At 37.6% G+C, this 21811-nt stretch overlaps 1 protein-coding gene across 1 annotated transcript in view; it reads right to left on the bottom strand.

Moving 5' to 3' along the window:
• The window catches only part of kcnd3 (potassium voltage-gated channel, Shal-related subfamily, member 3), a 110481-nt gene that overhangs the window by 24664 nt on the left and 64006 nt on the right, over positions 1-21811 (bottom strand). Inside the window, exon 3 of the mRNA XM_081349286.1 lies at positions 2347-2515. Coding sequence (XP_081205412.1) covers positions 2347-2515 — 169 coding nt within the window. The remainder of the gene's footprint in view (positions 1-2346; positions 2516-21811) is intronic.

The following is a 21811-nucleotide window of genomic DNA, read 5'->3' as shown; positions in this document are numbered from 1 at the left end:
AGGGATGGAGTGATAGATGGATAGACGCAGGGCATGTAACCCTGCTGGGATCTCATTCTAGTCTAGACTCAATCTTTTGACGCCATGCTGCCATTAAACGAGTGACAGGTCATCCCTTCATTCCCCTAGGGTGAAGAGAAAGGCTTAATTTAACATTAAGGCTGTTTGTTTGAGGTGTTATTTCGTACGGGGACGGAAAAGGATGGTGAAGTAGTACTATTATCCTTCATGCACCCGGAAACAAACAAGTTTAATAACCTTATTCATCAGACAAGGAAAAAAGAGCAGCAATATGGCTGAGTGGATATCAACCGAGAAATGATGCAAAGAACTATAAAACACTAGTGGAAAGACAACAGGCGATTGCTAGAGAAGACAGACTGAGCAGCTGAGGCGGGTTGTAGGGGAATATCAAAGCTTTAAATATTAAAGTAGATTTGGGATTTTCTGTGAAGGATTATGTCTTTTCGTGCGAAGCTGGGAGAGGAACATCAGTTGCCTGACAGTAACAAAAAATGACCAAAAACTGCATATGCCATGGTAGTAACATGATATTCTTTGACTGCATGGCAAATGTAAATGGTAATCATTCAGTACCACGGTATATACACTACCGTTCAAAAGTTTGGGGTTGGTTAGGTTTTTAAAAAGAATTATCTTATGCTTACCAACACTGTTTATCTTAGGGCTGGGCGATATGGAGCAAAAAATATATCTCGATATATTTTGCTATATCTCGATATACGATATATATCTCGATATCTTTACAGGAAAAATAACCCCCCAAAAACTACTGCAAAAACAAATATGCCAAATACCACAGTCTTTTTTTATTGAAGTGCAAATAGGTAGGCTGTTCATGTAGGAACAAAGTGCTTCTGCAACATAAAAAAAAAAAAAAATCCCTGTATACAAAAATAATAATTTAACTGTAAAATAAAGGAAGAAATAATACATATTGCACTATTTTTAATAAACCTGTATAGAAATATTACTAATTCTGGCAAATAAATAAAAAAAAATGCCATATATCCCCCAAAAACTGCACAACTGTAGAGTAAAACATTAATTAAAAAAAAAGTGATAAAAATGCATCTAAAAATTGACATGATTGTTACAAAATCACACTGTCTGGGGCCTCTGGGGAACTCAGAACAACTGCTAGCATAAAGTTAAAGGTAAAAATAACTGCCATTAAATTATAGTATCTGACTACTATGCAATTAGATAAACTGTTCATTCATTACATCACTTTACCTCTGTCTTTATCCACCTTTATCTTCTTCTCTTCTTTTCGGCACTGTATATAGCAGAATAGGTAACTTAGGCTAATGCTAATTTATAATGTGTCATGTAAATTCGGCCATCCGTCACAATCAGGAAACTTTCAACGTGTCTAGAGCTGGCGCGAGCTGCCAGGCCCGTTTCTAGGGGAGCATGTTAAGTGTGAGTGTGTTAAGCGCCCTCAAACAAAAGCAATGCGGCGAGAGGCGACGCTACACAAAAAAATACCAACAACAACTAATCGCGCGCGCGCTGTTTCTGACGCACTTCAAGCACTCGCTGGGCGGGGAAAGATTGATGTGCCTGACCGGACTCGGGGGACTTGAATGAGACAACACGCGAGGGCGGGGGCGAGCACAGCACAGAGAAGGCAAACAAGCAAATGGGCGAAATCAGAATTAAATATAAACAATATATCGATATATACGATATGTCAAAATCCATATCGAGTTTAAAAAATATCTCGATATATCGTAAATATCGAGATATCGCCCACCCCTAGTTTATCTGACTGAAAAATTCTGTAAAAACAGTGAAAAATGGCAAAGCTGAATTTCGGGGAGTCATTACTCCAGTCTTCAGTGCCATACGATCCTTCAGAAATCATTCTAATATGCTGATTTGGTGCTCAAAAAACATTTCTTATTATAAATGTTGAAAACAACTCCTTTATATTTTGATGAAATGAAAGAAATTTTATTTGAAATAGAAATCTTTTGAACATTTCAAACTTTTGAGCAGTTGTGTTTACCAGAGTACCATAGTTATTATTACCATCTGATACCATCATTTTACCACGGTACCACCACAGGGGAAAGACATGTCACCTGATTTTTACCCACAAACCCTCTGGCATTTCTCCACCCTTGACTAATAGCCTTCGAAACCTGCCCTTGGGACACCTAAATAATCACTTCTCTTTGTTTAAGCATGGAAAAGGATATGATCTAATTTAACGGGCATTATTCAGAGCTAAACACCAGTGTTTCTGGCAGTTTCTCTGACAAAGCTGCTCTGGTCAGAGGAGACGATGCCCCTCGGGGAGTTTTGAGCCTCACAGACCTGAACTTTCTGAGCCCGACGCTTGTCAGCCCTCTGGTTCTGATGGTAGATGCGACTGAAGTTGGAAACGATGACGGGAACAGGCAGAGCGATGACCAGCACCCCACTGAGGGAACAGATGGAGCCAAAGATCTTCCCTGCTATGGTCTTCGGGACCATGTCTCCATACCTGCAGAGAAAGAGCAAGAAATAGAGACATTAGTTACCGAAATATGCACAACCTGCTTCTCCACGTTCTTTCTTATTTAACAGATCAGCAGCAATGAAAAAGCAGACAGATTCATGATATCACACAACTCAAACTCCTAGTAATAATAATATTCCATCTGTTTTTATTATTACATTTCAAATAATAAATGATCACAAACTCTTACTAAACATAATCGTATGCTTTTACTGCAGATTAGCACTTCCGCACGCCACCTAATAGTACCCTGCAGACAAAGCAGGAAAATTATTTTGATGCTTGCTGACATTAGAGGTGCCAGATTTTAAATGCAATAAATGATTATTGAAGCAGGAGGTGACAGAAGCGTGAGTGGGACGATACTTTTATATCCAGTTGTATAAAGAGACATTTGTCTGCAAAGCAGTTTGTTTGGAAAGTCTTTTATTTTGAAAACAGCTTGGACAATCTTTTATTTGCTAAATTTGGAGGGTTTTGAAAATGTTTTGTTTGGAGTAACTTATGCATAAAGAAGTTTGTTTTGAGAGTTTGTTTATTATTTAGAAAGCTATTCGTTTGTAAAGTCTTTTATTTAGAGAACAGTTTGTTTGGGAAGTGTTTCATTTCAAAAGCTGTTTGTTTGGAAAGCCTTTTATTTATAAAACTGTTTGTTTGCAGACTCATTTGTTTGGCAGCTGATTTGTTTGCAAAATCTGTCCCAAGGCCATTTGTTCGGAAACAAAGTCTTTGTCTAGATAGCAGAGTATAAAAGGATAACGTCCCTCAAAACAAGGCTAATATTATCAGCATGTTGTGAAAATCATCTTTTAAATAAGAGATGAACTGTACCAAGCAGGAGCAAAAACCAGCAGAGAACGAGAAAGTCATTTAAGATGTTTAAATTGGAGCATTTAGATTCCTCGAACCAATGCCCTGGCAACTTCAAGGACATTTAATACAATTTGATACAGTTATTTAAAATGGAAACACAATTACACGCACCACTGTAGATCTCCCTCGGCTTGTGTGATGGCCTGCCATCTGAATTCAGGCAGTGAGGAGTGGAAAGACTTTTTTTTTTTTTAAGGTAAGAACGTTGCTGACCAAATATCTATTCAAACCAATTGGATGGTTCAAGGTGCATGGCTTTAGCAAAAAGGGAAGATATTACTTAAAAAAACTACAGACTAAAGTAATTGGATTCTGATGGAATACAGCCACAAAGTAAGCGAGAAAATAAGACCGGTGCACCTGGTAGAACGATGCAAGAATAACCATATATTATAGACATGTATGCATTGTTTTAAATGCACATGTGCAGATGTTCAGAAGTACAAGAGTTTTCTTTTTAGCTCATTCAAACCCATGCAGTGACTGCCAGTGAGGATTTAATTAACAATGGATAATCCTGTTCTTTCATTAAATTAGTTTTGTGCAAGAGAGGCACAATTCAATCAAACACAATCAGAAAACATGCAGCCAGCCTACAATCTGTAAAGAGACACTAAAGTTGGCATTTAAGACATTTAAATGTCTCAAATAATCAAAATGACTCATTAAGAGCCAATGCTGTTGTGGGTCTTGAAAGCAGTTGAAAAGTATCCATGGTTCGATACAAGTTAAGCTCAATCGACAGACAAAATCAAGGTTAAGGTGAAGCACTTAATGGAAGTTACTTGAAGGAAAAGTGAAGCTTAGCTTTTAGCATGAGAATTAATGTAATTGTTTTTTTTTTATAAAATTCTTTGTATTTTTTGAGCCATAAAGACATTCTTGACATTTTAGGGTTTTATCTTGCATGTTATGGCAACAAAGTTGTGAATTTACACCAACTCTTTCGGACATTAAAATCATCTTACCATATTGCTTGTGTCTTGTGGATTTACTATTGAAATGGTATTTTACCGTTTACGGATTGACCCCATTCACTTCAATTGTTATTGCCTCACTGTAACCTAGATTTGTGCTTTTTTTTTTAAGAAAAGGAGGGATGTCTAAATTAATTTTTGTGGCAATCAACATTATGTCATAAGTGCTGTCGATTGAGTTTAAGTTGTATTGAACCTTGAAAGTTCATTTAAATAAGAGTGCTACTGTACACAAATCCAGAGCTCCTTTCATCCATCTTAAGAAAATCTGGAAGTCCAAGGACCTCACATTGGAAACCCAAATCATACTTTTAAACACCAACATCAAGTCAGTCCTTGTTTTGTATGGGGTTGAAACCTAAAGGATGCATGCGAACATTACAACAAACAAAGAACAATGTCCAGACCTTCATCAACACCTGTTTAAGAAAAATCCTCCAAATCTCAGCAATACAAATGCCATCAGCAATAGGGACCTGTGGCACAAAACATCACAGCTCACAGCCCAAGATGAAATAACAAAGAGTATAGGCCACATCCTCCAGAAGCCTACATCAACAGGCAAGATCTGACCTGGAATCCTCAAGGAAAAGAGGAAGGCCAAGAAACACTTGGCGCTGAGAACAAGGTAGAGAGGAAAGCCCAAGACAGAGATGCCTGGTGAGCCATGGTTGATGGCCTCTACCCAAAAAAGGGTGAAAAGGCGAAGTGCGTGCTGTACACTTTCACAGAAAAGCCCTGCAGTCTGACAGCTGAACAGGTTAATCGCTGTAAGCTGATGATGGATGATTCAAATAACTCTTTAACGCTAGAAGAAATTTGTGTCAACGATAATATTTGTAGTATTTTTGGAGGCTTATTTAACACTTTTCGAAACTCATTTCAAGAGTCGATTAAAGTGTCATTCTAAGAGGCCTGGATCGTGCCCACGTGGGAATATTCCTGAGGAAGAGATCTCACAGTGTGTTATATAATCTAAACTAATTTACACTTTAAACATGCAATATACACTATAGAAGAACACACAATACAATCTGGGACACAGAGATGATGCACACAAAAAATACACAACTAAACACCCTGCAGGATAGAGGGCTTAACAGCTCTGACTAGACAAACTACAGGCTGAACAAAAGCACCCTCTGTCTGGACAGAGTTAAGGATTACGGCTTTACTTCTAAAATGGCTCTGTCTCTGTGTATTCATGAGTAAATTCTGTATTCTCATTCTGCTTTGATCTGTGAAGACAAATGTGTGTGTCTAGTACTTTTGCATATTAGGAAGTGTATTTTTGACTGTCTAACCTCAACAACCTGGAGCGAATCACAGTTCGGGAGAAGAATCACACCTAAACAGTGTGTGTGTCTAGTACTTTTGCATATTAGGAAGTGTATTTTTGACTGTCTAACCTCAACAACCTGGAGCGAATCACTGTTCGGGAGAAGAATCACACCTAAACAGTGCGTTTACCCCAAAAGACAAATGCTATAATTGCTTGAAATGGTGTCTGTATGAAATATTCAAAAGCTGGGACTGGATACACTGTAAAAAATGATCGTAATTTTAACGGTAAAAGACTAAAAATGCTACAGTGAAAAACTGTTAATTGGTTAACAGAAAGTTTCCGTACTATATACGGTAAATAACTGTGATAGATCTAACGGTACATTTAATGTAATTTTACTGTAACATACCGTTAAATTTACAGTTTTTGAAAGTGAAAAAACAACTCATTGTATAATTTACAGTGAAAAAACGTAAATTGACATTCCCACCGTTTTTTCTAATCAGTTATGTACATTAGGGGTTTATGTTACATTTAATGTTGTTAAATTAATGTTTATTGCATTTTTAAAATTTCATGTGTGTTACCATGATGGTGTTTAATGTTTGTGTGAATGACACTGTGCAGCTTCTATAGTATTAACTTTCTTGTGGAAGAACTGCTTGTGTTGAGCTTTGATTGATCATGTGACTCTCATCACTGCTGTGATTGGTGGTTATCAGTGTACAAAACAGATGTTAATACTTCAATAGGACGGTAAATTAACATTATATCATATTACTGAAATCCAATGTTAAATATACAGTTTTTTTCCGTAAAAACAACGGGAAGAAATTACCATTTTTTTACAGTATTTTTCCGCCCCTGCTGCCAGAAAATTGCCGTTTTTTTATGTTTTTTTTTTTTTACAGGGTAGTTAACACAAACAGTATAATTCAGTTTTTATTTCAGTAGCATGTTTTCTAACATAAATAAATGTCATATTAAAGTAGTTAATTTTGAATTTCATTGCTTAGAAATATAAAGAACTGCATTTCAAGGAGGCATTTGTAATTCAGCTAAACAAGAAAATTAAGTTTTTTTTTACTTTTGCAAGTCATTGTGTATGTGCATATGCTTAAAGCAAATGCTCTTTGATGTGAAAAATAGATTGTGCAGGCTCTTGTGGTGCGAGTGTGTTTGTATGGGCCTTTCTATCTAATCTCTGGCTTAATACACACAGACACTTCAAGTATTTGAGGTTTCTGATTAGGCCGCTGTAAGATATTTAATGGTGTTTGTAATCAAGGCTTTGACCTTTATTCATTCTGCTGAATCTCAAATTAGACAATACGATCCACTAGGATTTATTGATTGTAATTAAAATCCTTCACAGTATGCAGAAGGCCAGCTCACACTCATACAATAACTCACTCCAAACACTAAAAAGTCACTCTTTTTTCACACACTGCAGATGCAATCTTTTTTTCTGCTTTCTCTACATTCCTCTCTGATCTTGAATTGTATCAGCTACTGAGGTTTATACCACATCTCAGTGTCTGCTTATCTATTTATTCCACACCTTCATATCTGCTTTGGATCTGACTGAAAGCAGAATATTAATGTAAGAATGAAAACAAAAGAGAGACACAAATGAGTGTTGTTGTTTTGACTGTCAGAGCAAAGATATCCACGCTAGTACACTGAAGCTAGAGCTAGATGTTTGTTTAGAGATTTCACTGAAGTTTTCTTTCATTTATAGAGCTAATAAGGAGCTCTGCTCTTCTTGACATCAGGGGACTGATTCAACCTTACTGTGGATCACAGAGAAGTTACTCACATTATCGTTTATTGTGTCTGTGGAAGCAAAATAATAGGGGTTGGTCCAGACTCCAGCTGGTAAATTCCATAAGTAAACCATTACGGGGGCACAAAAGTAACTGTGCATACTGATGGAATACTTATTTTCAGGCAATACAACAATTGTAAATATATATTTTAGTAGAGCTTAAAAACTTTGGTTAGTAAGCTTTTTTTTTGTCTCTAATGTTGCATTTATTTGATCAAAACAATAATATTGTGAAATTGTTACAATTTAAAATCACTTTTTTATTTGATTATATTTTAAAATGTAATTATTCCTGTGATTTTTCAGCATTATTACTCCAGTCTTCATCCTTCAGAAATCATTTTAAAAATGCTGATTTGATGCTCAATAAACATTTTTTTTATTATTATTATCAATGTTGAAAACGTTTGTTCTGCTTTTGTGGAAACTGTTTTCAGTAAGGTCAACAGAACATCTTTCGTAATATTATAAATGTCACTTTTGATCAATTTAATGGTGTGCTAAAAGTATTACTACTTTAAAAAAAAATCGCACTGATCCCAAACATTTGAATGTTACTGGATTTGGCATTTTGGTATTTTTTGGTATCTTGTGGTGTCATCAGCACTGTCATGATGTCATTTTATTGCAGCTCTAGGGTGATTGTCACATGGCAACTATGGCTCAAGCGATTGGCCAAACAACAAAACAAAAAAAACACACGCTGTTGTTTGCAAGTTGTGCAAGACCCTATACCACCTGTATCCTAAAGCGATTCCATTAGTTGGACGTTTTAAAGTGTATGTATAGTCTTAATTGTGAACATATGTTAATGATTTCCTTTTAAATTACACATTTCATAATGTCACAGAAGCTAAAAATGAAACATTTGCTTTTTTTGCGTGTGCTTTCAGTTAGCCTTCGGTTTGCAAGCGACTTAGGATTGTACTAACTGGTTTAAAAAAAGTTACCTTCAAACTTCTTGCTGCGTAACTGCCATTGAGATGAAAAAGGCTAATGCTAATGACTAGCTCCCTTCAGCTATTATATGCCTCCTTGGTCTCTCTGTGTGTATTATAGGGTGCTTTTCAAAGAATGGCTGCATTTTAGTGAGGTTGTGTCCGTCCTAGTCCAGTTCTTCTGAGACTTGTAAGCTTAAGTCCTCCTCAGCGTTAAACGCTAGAATGAAACGGTCAAGTAAGTGCGCCTGGCTATACGTCACACGTTCCCACCCCCAAGGTCATGGCACGAAAATACTATTAAAACTTAATTTTGTCTTTCTATTTGTGCAGTACAGTGAATGACACCCGTCTATGGTCTGCCAGTGGCTTACATTATTAGCAGTTTAGTGTTCAGTGATTAACACCAAAACATGTATGGATTAATATCTAAAAAATATTATTTTTGTCTTACAAATCATAATGAACTCAGACAAGCTCAGTGCTGACTCGTTTTCCGTCAGTTCTTTTTCTTGAATTGGAATGTGTGCAAAGGATTTTGGGTGATTAAAGGATGCGAAGGATACGCGATGCAGCCTTCAAAAGGATCTGAATAAAGGATGCAAAACGAAGGCTTCCTTTCAAGTATAGTTCAAATTGAGATGGTCTTCAGTGGCGTGGCAGCCGGGATATTATGCAGTCTTCCATTAGAGAAGCACCAAAATGCAGGAATCAAGCATTTGAACAGCCAGGTGTCATGATAACAAAAACAACATCCACATTATTCATGATTTTGAACTGAAACCAAAAAATTACAGAATCCCAAAAGGACAGATTTGGATTGAATGAGAGAAGTAGTGCAGAAACATTTAGTGCTGAACACTTACATGTGCAGATTGAGTCAAACCTTTTTATATAATTTGTTTTGTTCCTTGCCCTACTGAAACAGTCTGTCCATGAAACTGCATAGCATATCAAATGAGAAATCAGAGGGCACTGGAACAAATTTGATGCCAAACTCTCTGTTTCAGTCTCATGAGCCTCTAAGCTTCACAAAACCTCCCAGGATCTGTTGCAGCTGTCATAAAGGGAAGTCACATGGCTTTACCGTGTCTAACACATGCAGTCACATACCGTTTCTGTCATGCTTGACGGCCGCTTGATTCGACTGCTTTTATTGCCACTGTGACTCCACTGGCATGGTAATGAGAAAAGGGATGTCGTTAGCATGGAGAGCGTGTCATTAGCCTTTTAGCGCTGTGGGCCTCAGACTCACAGTTAGTGCGCGGTACGTTACAGCCCGACTGCTGTTACACAACACGAAACTCCCGAAACCCAAACTCTCATCCCACTCACATCTCAAGCTCTGCATCTGTCCCATCCTCCTCAATCCTTTCTTTCCCTATTCCCACCCCCTCATGCTTTCAGATCCGCCTCCCACGGTGAGTCGGTGTGACCCGCTTGGAGCCACGATTCCCTCCGATTTTCACGAGCCCAAGTGATGTCTGAAACAACAATTCGACGGCAGATTAGCTCAATTCATTCACCAGCAAATCTGCTGTTATGTACACAGAAGGATTCCACTGAATAAACTGAATTCATACCACCAATCGCCTCTACATAAACAGCCTCCGCTTCTGTGAGGAGTTGGACCAGCTGTGGGGCTTCACATGCATTATTGAGCTTTTGAGAAAGAGCCTGTAGTAGGGTTGTTGTCACAATACCAATATTTCAGCAGTTGATGCTAAAACCAGTGAAATTTCATGATTTTCAGCGGTTTCGTAGGCTGCTTTTTGTCTTTAAGCCCAAATTTCGTGTTCAAGACTCATGCGTGGGTGGTTTTCTTATTTTCTTTTTTCTCATCAATATTGTTCTTGATTAATATAAACAACACAACAGACAGTAGCAGGTCATTAAGCTGCATTTACACCGCAAGGCTCATTGCACAGATTCAATATTTTGACACATATTGAATTTTTGTGTTTCGCCTGTTAGCATTCACTTCAGACACATTACCAAGGCGCTTGTAGGCAATTGAAAGCCTGTCAGTTAGACCAGGAGTTTTCACACTCTAGTCCAGAAATACTGAGGGTAAACAAAAGTGTGAACTAATAATTAAGTTATTAATTAAATGTGTTGAATGCAATAATTTGATATTAGTTTCATTCAGTTGGCTAAAGATTGTCAAAAATCTGATTTCTATTGCAATTATGTTATATTCTATTGACAATCAAACAGAACGATTCTTTTTTTTTTTCATATGATTCTGTAAAAGATTTTTTAGGGCAATATTCTTCATAAAATTGCCTTTGAATCATATTGTTTTTTTGTGAAAAGTGAAATAAATGGTGTATTCTATTGATAATCTTGTTATGATTAATATATTTTTCTCACATAGTATAAATCTTTTTATATATAATTATTTTTTTATTTGGATGAAGTCCCTCGCAAGATTTGGGGATCCATAGCATCAAAAACCCCTGTGCAGGCACTGAATTCTGTCAGTCCTCAGTATTAACGATGCTATAGAAAGAAACTGGAACTGAACTACTGAAATTGCAAGTGAAGTACCGCTACTTTTGACATTCCTAGTTTGGACTGTGGGTTCAGACCTGACAGACTCCATCACGTATACTCTGGATAAAGGGATCTAAACCCTAAGGTAACTCACACACCCTCAATTACACTTGCCACCTGCTCGGATCCAGGAAAGTGCCAGTTTCTGGGGCGATTGGCTTAAATTCAGATGTTCACACACACTCTAACATTTGGCATAGATTCAGCCACAAACATTCCTAAAGGATTCATCAGCTCATCTGAATTCCACCGCCCGCTTAAGTTTTGAAGTTTGTAAGTAGGTTGCTGAAGAAACTAGGCCACTCCTCCTCCACCACTGTTCCAGACGTGATTTTTCTTCCTTCTCTGTCCTCAGTCGAGGAGACCTACCACCCCAGATTTTATTCACCCCATTACACAAATACACACATAAACAACAGTCTCAATCCACTCCAGATGTGACATTCTGGAAGATGAAAACGACTGCAATACAGAATGAAAAAAAAGATCTTTACACCTGTACACACAGCTGAATTCACCTTCCACATGAAACCTTGAAATGTCACTCAATCCTGTATCTTCATTCGTATTGTTGTCTTATTTCCCAGTAAAAAATATTTTTCATGTTTTTCTTTTTCTTGTTTTAAGCCAAGTCCCATTTATATCGCACATTATACATTAGAGATTCAAAGCAGCTTCACAGTACTAAACAAGAAAATAACAGTATTCATTTCGCAAGGTTCTTCAGTTTTGAAATGAATGCAAAGCTGTTGAGCAGCTCTAAAAAGAGTGCCATTATTCAGCTCAATTTAGTTAAATGTTGATTCAATTTAGTTCAATAACACTGTGAATGTTGCAAAGTTCATTAGAAACGAACTCGGTTCAAGCAGCTCTACAGAAGATAATAGTGCCATTATTCATCTCAAGTCAGGTCAATGTTGACTCAGTTTAATTCAGTAATAGTGCAAAGTTCATCACATTATAAAATAAGCTTATTTTCGCTATAAGCAGCTCGACAGAAGGCAATAGTGCTGTTATTCAGTGGTAATTCAGCTCTGTTCAATTGCAGAGCTCTACATCATTATCCAACTCAATTTAGTTCAAGTTTTAATGGAAAACAAGAGAAAACACTGATAATGGACATTTTCTCCTATCTTTTTCTCCTATTTTATCATCTTCCCTCCTGTTCCAGGTCCAAGGTGAGAACCCCACCCCAACATCAATTACTCATCTCAAATGATCAATCCAATCAATGCTACCACACCCTCTCCAGTCTTATCAAATGCAGTTGCGTCACAGTCCCGATCTGCAGTATCATGACTAATTAATCTGTCTTCTTTCACTCAGCTAAATAACGCTGGCCTCTGACCCCACAGCCTTTCTTTCTGACGAGGGATCGGTTACGCACGCAGGGTTCGGTAAAGTGATACGCGGTCCAGCTAATGCTGGGAAGGAAGCTAATATCCGAGGACATGCATTTTCAGGCCGGTCAGAATGGAGATGTTGGTTAACGCATGAATCACTAGTGCGATGTGCAGTGTTAATTGATCTTTGACCCAGGCAGGAGCGCAGTATCACCCGGCCCTAAGTCAGTGATCGAATTTACTGATTGGCTTTTAATGAAACCACAGATGGTCATCGATCCTAATCAAAGCAGCTTCAGTTACTGCTACAGATATGCAGTTATCGCACCGGCACACACCTGATGCTTCTCTTTGTTCCACGGCAGATTTCAGCGCTCTTAAACTGGCATGTAATTGGTGATGACAGCTACCTGTCATCTGCCAGTGTCTTATCAGCAGTCAGTCAGATTGCACTTATTCACCGAAGGGTTGGCCATTTTACGACATTGTGCACCTTCATGCATATTTCAAAAAACTGGCAGGCTCAGTGGAACTCACACTAGGTCTCAATGACACAATCCAAAAATCGGCCGACAGAATTAAACGTGTTCTGAGGCTGATGAAGTCACGCTGGAACGTTTTAGTCCTGCAGTTTCCCTGTTCTTGTGAAGAAATCAGCAATGAAAATGCTCCGAGAACATTAAAAAAATAGACTTTTATTTCCTGAAGGACGAACACAGACCAATACTTGGTTCAGGAAGTATTTTCCATTTGTCTTCTTTTCTTTACAGGGGGTTTCAGCAGATCATTCAGTGTAGAGTTCTGAGCTGTGAACCAAACCAACCAGCTCTGGGATGAATCAGAACATTGCAAACTTTGATTTGAAGCAAAAAAGTATTTGATAATCTGATAAAGGAACCGTACTGTGTCCTTTGTCTTTTATTTGGCAATGAACTACTGTATGTATTCCATGGAGCATTGCAAAACATGTAATTGAATCAATTGGTACAGTACAAGCAATGACATCGATTCAGTTATATAAAATACAGTATATTAGAAGGTTATTGCAGAATATTTACATTTATATGTTGTAGTTTGAAAGAGCAGAGAAGCTGACTTTATGGGAAGGACAATCGCTGCTGAGCTCTTTTGGTGTGGTTCTCTTCTCATTTCCATTGTATATTTCGTAGTGTGTGAGTGTGTTTATGTATGTATGAGTGTGTATGTGTATATATTTCTACACTGTTATATTAATATTGATACACTAGTTTGGGTTAATTATAATAACCCTGTTTCTACAGAAGCATATACTTTATACTTTAAGCATATTTCTCATCGCTAAACCTTGGTGCTCATGGTAGATCTCGCTTGAAAATTTAAATGTCATTGTTAGTGAGTTTGCATTATTTTAAAGTTTTCAAGTGCTATTCCTTTCTTTATATGTCAGATTGTTTTAATGAGGAAAAACTAACTTAGTGCACCTTTAACTTCAAACCTCAAACCAGTATGTTTGAGGAATTGCCTTTCAAGCGCTGCATAAAAGGAGTTTGGAGAGGAGAGGTGCCCTTTTGTGGTGTACTGCAAGAAACATATCCCACTTACATAGTGTCACAGCCTCTCAATGTGGCATGATACATTTAGCGAATTTGAATATGCTAATTTTTAACAATGCAATTAGTTGCCAAGGTGACAGAATAAGACTGAAGGAAGACTGCTGTGTTGTGCTCTCTGAAGCGGCAGAATATTAGAAACATTTGTCTCTCTCTTTGATCTTCTACCTCTGCTTGAGACATTAACTGTGAAGGAAACGGGGGCAGAGGAGCATTCTCCGTCTTCCGTTTTCCTTAGACAATTTCTCTTGACATGTGGAATCATTACCATGACTCTGATATCCAGGGTCTCAAACACCGGGGTTAATCAATACATGTCTCCATGGTGATTTTAACAGCAGGGACCTCAGCTGAAACCTTCTCATTCGTCTTATTACGCCGGCCATCATCTGTAATCAATGATGGCCTGTATCATTCACTCATTCTTTGATGTGTCTGCGTCCACAGGCGTTCGTCTGCACATGTGTGTGGTGTGTGTTTAAAGTAGTCAAAGGTACAGCAGATGCCCCTTTAATGGATTCTCATTGATCGGAACGTAAAACGTTCCAGCTTCACCCCACACGCTGGCACCTGATGTCCTTGATCTGTGTCTTCTTTCTCCTCGTTCTCAACCTGTCTCCCTCTCTTTCAGCTCACCTCTAATCATCCTACTTGCTGGATTCCCTCACTCAGGAAGAATGTGCGCCAGTGTCTCTGAACCCGTGTGTTTTTTGTCTTTCTGCTTCTATATTGACTACATTAAGCGGAAGTTGTTGATGTAGATGAATCATGGGGCTTCATGAAGTAACATCGAGGACACATAAAAAAGGCAGTGAAGGGTGTATACACGTTTCCGACGTACGTTAGAATTTATATAAAACAAACTCAACTTGAGAATGTCCATGCAGCCGACTTTTACTGGTGTGTCTGCATTGTAGTGAAAAGATTGCTTAAAAAATGCATTTTTCAGTCAGAATCAAAGGGCTATTTGCTGCTAATAATAGTTTTACATATGTAACGGTGCAATTGACAGCATGTATGCTGCAAAAAAGACTCTAGGCGAAAATGAATTTACATCCGTGATCAGAAAGCTTCTCATTCCATTAAAGGTAGGGTAGGCAATTTCAGAGAGGCTAGCAATAGCAAGCTAGCTTTGAAAGCATAAGATCACGAGAGACTGCATACGATTTATCATTTAATTAATAATTTCAGTCAAATTTGTGCTTTTCAGAGTACACATCGTTTCAAAGCAGCTTTATAGAAAATCATGATGTTAATGTTTTTATAATATCTTACTATTTTCGAGCATCTTTAGAGCCCTATTTAGCAGATTTGATTTTTTTTTTTTTTTTATCAAAGTACTTATGCTTGATGTCTTTGGGCCCTATCTTACACCCGGAGCAATGCAGCGGCAAGCGCGACGCAAGTGTTTTTTGCTAGTTTCAGTCCGACACAGTTATCATTTTCACGTCATGCGCCACGTTGTTTAAATAGCAAATGCATTTGCGCCCATTTGTGCGCCCATGGGCATGCTGGTCTGAAAAAGAGGTGTGTTCAGGTGCATTGTTGGCACGTTGCTATTTTGAGGCAACTGAAATAGACTGCGCCATTGACCGACTGAAAGTCTAAAGTCAATGGCACAATTTTTTATTTGTCATTTAAAGAGCGTGTTAATAATGTGCGCCTATAGGCGGGTCCACAATAGAGATGCGCGGTTGGCGGTTACAGCCGCGGACTCCGCGGATAAACCGCGGATCGGGCGGATAACGTGACGAAAAATAATATTTTAATTAAATTCGGGCGGGTGGCAGGCTGTTGAACCAAGTCATCAGCAGCGCCTTGCATCGCCCAATCAGCGGATGGCGGGCGGGTGCGGTTATGAAAATTGGTCAAAATCGTTGGTGCGGATGGATGGCGGACGGGTGATGAGTTTTGTGATGCGGTTGCAGATGAAATAATAGCCCATCCGCGCATCTCTAGTCCACAACACGCGTACACTCTGCTTATAAAACACACAGGGACGCACAGCAGCACACAAACATGGCAATTTAAAAAAATAAAAGGATTACAATGTAAAAGATTATTATTGTGTACATAAAGATATGGTGGAATGAATCCGGCTTGTCCCGTAGATGGTCTGCTTGCGCACTTTTACCTTGCGCACGAGCGGATCCGTTTGTGCTCTTTCCACTATCAAATTCCGTCATGTAAATAGAGAATCTGACATGGCGCGAGCGCAGCTGGCTTATAAAGGGAATTGGAGATGAGACTCTGATTGGTTTATTGCACATAAAGCCCAAAACAAACCCATTACTCATTAAGAGAATAGGGACGACCATTTTACCCATCGTTAAACTAGCAAAAGTGGATTCGGACACGCCCTAACTGCACTTGCAGCCTGCGCTTTAGACCATGCGCTTAGATCATTAAAATAGGGCCCAGAATGTTGCTTGAAGTGAAGTGACAATGGTAACCAATTAAAACGTGGTTTCTCATACCAATCACCAATAACCAAATGTTTCATTTGAGGCCCTGTGAGTCTGTGATGAAGGGAGAGAAAGTCTGTCTGTGTCCACCCTTTTAAAGATCATTCATGATGTTATTTTTTTCCTGTTCCTTTTCCTCTTCCAGGCTTGTGTGTGACTGAAAGCTAATCAATGGGACAAGGAGTCTCTTGAACACACAAGCACCTCCACTTTTTCCCCTCTCTGCCCTCTGTTCATTGATGTCCATGTCTGTGATCTCGACTGATAGAGAGAGACAGGAAGAAAGAAAGAGAAAGAGAGGGCATGAATGTGGCTTTTAATAATGCAACAAAGAGCAGCCACACCTGCGGTGTAGAGGCCACAGCAGGATCCGAGCCACTCTCCAGTGTGTAAAAACCTGACCTTCAGAAAGCTCAGACTGTATATGCAAACACAGTCTGCTGATGCTAAAGTAACCTATTTGTGAATACACGTATACAAACATAAGTAACATGTCACAGGGTTGTCAGTTGTCATGGTACCAAAATTGCAGTAGTCACGGTATCAGAATGTATTGTGTATCAGTGGCACTGAATATATCCTGTACTACTAGTACTGCAGAAATGCTGCAATACGAACGTATGAAGTACCATTTTGTTTGACAACCCTATGTCAACAATGAACAATATATTTTTACAGCATTAATGTACAAACAGTGTATTAATGGCAGGGTGCCCATGGATCATTGTAAATGTAAAAATAATGCCTTAATTAGCATTAAAATATCTTAAATCCACAATAAAAATACATGCTTGGAATATTTTTTCTTGTACATGTATAACGTGATACATTGTGCTGTATTTCCCTGGCATTAAACTACATAAAAGTAAAGACTACAGTGAGGGGGTTCTGCTTAGGGAGTGATGGTAAATTTGACAACTTTATCTGTTTTGACTGCCATAATCCATCACACTTTTGAACTTTCTTTTCATCCTGGAAAGAAATGTATCAGGGTTTACATAAAAATATTAACCAGCACAACATTGCTAATAATTAGAAATGTTTTTTAAGCGAATCAACATTACACGAATATATTAAATGTAAACATATTAGAACCGTTATTTTAAATTGTAATAATAATTCACAATATTACTATTTTTACTGTATTTTTGATCAAATAAATGGAGCTTTGGTGAGCATAAAAAACTTCTGAACTGTAGTATGTACAAGATGCATATTTTATGAAATTTTAACACTGCAAAAATAATGACCATTTTCAAGCAGCTTTGCTCAGGATTAGTGACTCAGGATTAGTGACTCACTAGTGACTCAGAAATGATTCTGCTCTCGAAATGAAATTATTCCAGACTCATAATTAGTCATCATAATCAAACTGTAGATTCGGATGACTGGGAAGTGACCCAGACGGCTTTGCGTTTTGGGTTAGTTGTAATCTGACCAAATATCTAGCGCCATTAACATTCTATCAGTCCTCTATCTGACATCAGCTCTTCACACTACTAGTTCAGCACAGATGATCTCATCTGCAATGTTCTAGTATGACAATGTGAGTGTGATTAAAACCAACACACACACACACACACACATGGTTGTTTCACTATATTAGTGAGGACATTGCATAGACTTCCATTGATTTTATATCAGGTTAAGGATATTTTCTATGGCCTAACCCAACTACCCCTAACCCACCTATCACAGAAACATGTGCAAAACACTAGATTTAAATAAAAACATGTTTTTGGATGATTTATAAGCCACCTTAATGAGGAGGACCAGTAAAATGTCCTCACCAGTTGGTTGTCATAATATTTCACTATATAAGTGAGGATATTTGGCTCTCACAAGGATAGCAATATACACCATCTTGTTGTTTGATGGTAGGGACTTCCCATTGACTTATTTTGTTTTTATCTTAAGCTAATTATTTTTGCTAACCCTTCAGCTTCAGTAGCCCCACAGAAGCACATCATGGCATTTTTAGATTTTAATTAAGACATTATTTAGTCCCTTTATTAAAGCCAATAAGAAATGGCATTGGCCCCCCAGTGCAGATGATTTCAGGTTTTACTATAATTTTGAGGGCATTTGGTTCCCACAAAGACCACTAAATCTGACATAAACACATATAATGTAACACATTGTACTAAATGACAGCCTAAGGCTTAAACAAACGATAAACAAAATACCTGGAAAGCACAAAAATACACACAACCTGACTATAGAGAGGTATTGAGAGGACAGGTCTGTAATTAAACAGCAACTTCCTGTCAAAACATTTCAGCATCACGGCTTGAAACCCACCAGAGTGAATGCGTGAGTGTGTATGTCCTGTGTGGTGCATTCAGACAGGTGTCATTGTGTCCTCTCTTTCTTTCTTGCTTTCTTTCTGTCTGGATTTTGACCGTCTGTCTATGGAAAGTGCAGAGAGCAGTAAATAATTTAGCCACTGCCTTTTCTGAGAATCAGGGCATACGTACAGGAAACATCAAACGATGAGAGTTAGACAGCAATTTCATGTCAATTTTCTTTTGAAAAGTGATATAGTTATCTCACTTTTCCTGTTACATTGTGAAATGAAACTCAAAACTCCACTTATCACTGTTTTCAAAGTTAAAAACAAAAGTTATTGGAGAACATTTTACAAGAAAATACTATTTCAGTCTTTTTACTTCCAAATTTCACATTTATTTCAATGTGTTATTTTTTCTAATTATTTGTGATAATTTACTGAGTGAAAATTGTTAGATCCAGGGTCATCCGGAAACTTTAAATACGTAATTAAACAATTATCTGATTAGTGTCACATATTTATGGGTGAATTTAAATTATTATAAAATAAATAATAAAAAAAAAGCATTAAGAATTGTATCTGTACTTAACTGATTCACTACCTATGTTTTTTAGGAAATAATAGAACATTGATAAAGTATTTGACAATTGAAACTTTAATAAGATAATTGTTTATTTACATAATTTAAGTAGTCACATTTACTGGCTAATTGTACCACTTTTGTGTAAAATGTATTTATTTATATATACCAATTTTATGAATCATATTTGTATTTAAACTGATTTACTGCCTTTTTTTCTAAGAAGTAATAAAAAACATATATATATATATATATATATATATATATTTAAAAAAAATCATTAATTTAATAATGTTTTTTCTTCAGTTGTGACTTTATCGCCCATAGCATCTTATTCTTATATCTAACTAACCATAACCCAGAATCCAGTTTAATCCAGTATCTGTGCTGGTGTATTGCTGCTCTAAATTAAGTCATAGTCATATAATTCCTTAGAATCATGTGCTAAAATATCACAAACGGCATGTGAAAACGAACAACACTATCAGTGGGAGCAGTTCATTCATAGTAAATTCACCCTAATGTCCTCCTGGACCTATAGCACTAGAGAGTCCTGGAAAAACAAAGCTTATTTTATGGTGAAAGGTGAGAGGAAGGGGGAAAAAAGAAGAGTCCAGCACTTCCAGCACGTTTGCTTTATGTCAAGAGGTTGGAAATCCAGTGACAGGGAGTCAATACCAGCAGCTGTAAATAACTTTGCCATTTCCTCTTTCTATCTATCTCTTTCTTCTTCCATCTCTCTCGCTCTCTCTCCCCTCAACCTTCTTTTGAGAGATCCATTAACATGCAGGACAAAGAGCAGAATGTTCCTGTGGAATGTAATGACATTGAAGTGAAAGACTGAAGCTAAAACTAGCAGCTCTTCAGGTTCATGAGGCCCAGGTGGGAACTAAAACACTGTTCGGATTCGGCTTTTTACAGAGAAACGAGACAAATGTGTGTCAAAACTCCACGTTTCGCTGGTCTTTTACTGACGTGTTTGGAGCAGAGGAAGTTTAATGTTTCCAACTTGAACATTCAAGAGGAAAAAGGTCTGAAAGCAAAGAACTGTACATTATTCTCAGTTGGAAACTAAGTACTAGCCATCTCTATTGTCTTCAAACAAACAAACAATTTTACTCACTCTCAGGTTTTTAATCTGTTTTAATCCTTTTTTATATTTTGTGAGCAGCTGCATCCAGGCGATATTTCTATGAAGCGATTTCATTTGGCTCAGAATAGATTACTGGTGACATTTACCCGAAATGTGTTGGCTAATTCAGTCAAGGGGTTTAGAGAGCCCAGACGGGCCTGGCAGCGGACCAGATTCGCACAAGACCGCAGAGCTCAGGTGCGTCAGGACATTGAGAGAATCTGATAGAACCCGTCCTTATTAACCTAGCAGATGAAAGGGAGCAGTGGAAGCTGTTTTCCAGGATTTTCATGAAAAAAACAAAACAAACTTCTTGCTGACCACCAATGAATTATGGGTAAAAGCTTTCAAAGTGATCTTCTGATTACACTGGAGATTAACAGTCTGAGAGCGGATTCGCTTTGATAAATCTGGAGTGGTTTAGCAATAGGAGTTCATTTGCATAGGACATGAATACTCTGTTTAACAGTTTAAGTTTAGCCATCTACTTTATGTTTGAGGTTATAGTTTATTGTGCAACTGTCATAAATGTTGATTTTAATCATTAGATAAGTCATCTCATTGCACAATTTCTGGTGTCTTTTTTTACTTTTCTACAAATCTCACTAAAGCCTTTTTTTAATATTATCTGAAGTAATATCATTAGCCACCAAATATATGGAGCAAACTCAAACATATTCCCAAATTTAAAGTTTTGAAAATAATGATTTATGATTTGTGTAGTCAGTTGTATTCATCATTGTTTGATACTGTGTACCAGATACACAGTCAGGTAGAAGAAAACCTACATATACATTAAAAAAAGAAAGAGAATATGAGAGAGACAGAGGGAAAGAGACTTTGATAACCAGACTTGGACATATGGATAAGAATCCTATCAGGAAGAGATAACAGATCCAACAGAAGCCCGTGCAGAGTCCAAATATACTCAGAATGAAACCCGAAAACCTAAAGCAGAACAACTGTCTGTCTGCAGAACGTAAGACAGCATAGCACTGAGACTGAGACCAACAGGTTACAGTCTCTCTCTCTCTCTCTCTCTCTCTCTCTCTCTCTGTGGGAAGACATGACCTTTCAGTTCCCAGTCTCTCTCTCTCTCTCTCTCTCTGAGCAGACTCCCACTTCTGAACCATTCATCAATCTTGCTGTTTGTTATTTTGCTTTTTTATTCTTCATGATCTGCTCCTGTATTTTAGCTCTTTGCTTCTACTTTGAAGAGATCTGTGAGACATAATCTGCGTACGGCAATTAAAATAAAGCACTTTATAAATACAGAACTAGAACAAGTTCATATAAGATTATTTATACAACAATTTATGATTTATAATTCTAAGATAATATAATTTTTCATTTTATTTAATGTTTTTGATACATTTTATTATATTATTTGACCTATTTATGATTTCAGTTCATCTTAATGTCAGT

This window comes from Scardinius erythrophthalmus (genome assembly GCF_964197995.2).
Source record: "Scardinius erythrophthalmus genome assembly, chromosome: 20".
In the NCBI taxonomy this organism is placed as follows: Eukaryota; Metazoa; Chordata; class Actinopteri; order Cypriniformes; family Leuciscidae; genus Scardinius; species Scardinius erythrophthalmus.
This window is presented reverse-complemented; position numbering and strand designations above follow the sequence as displayed.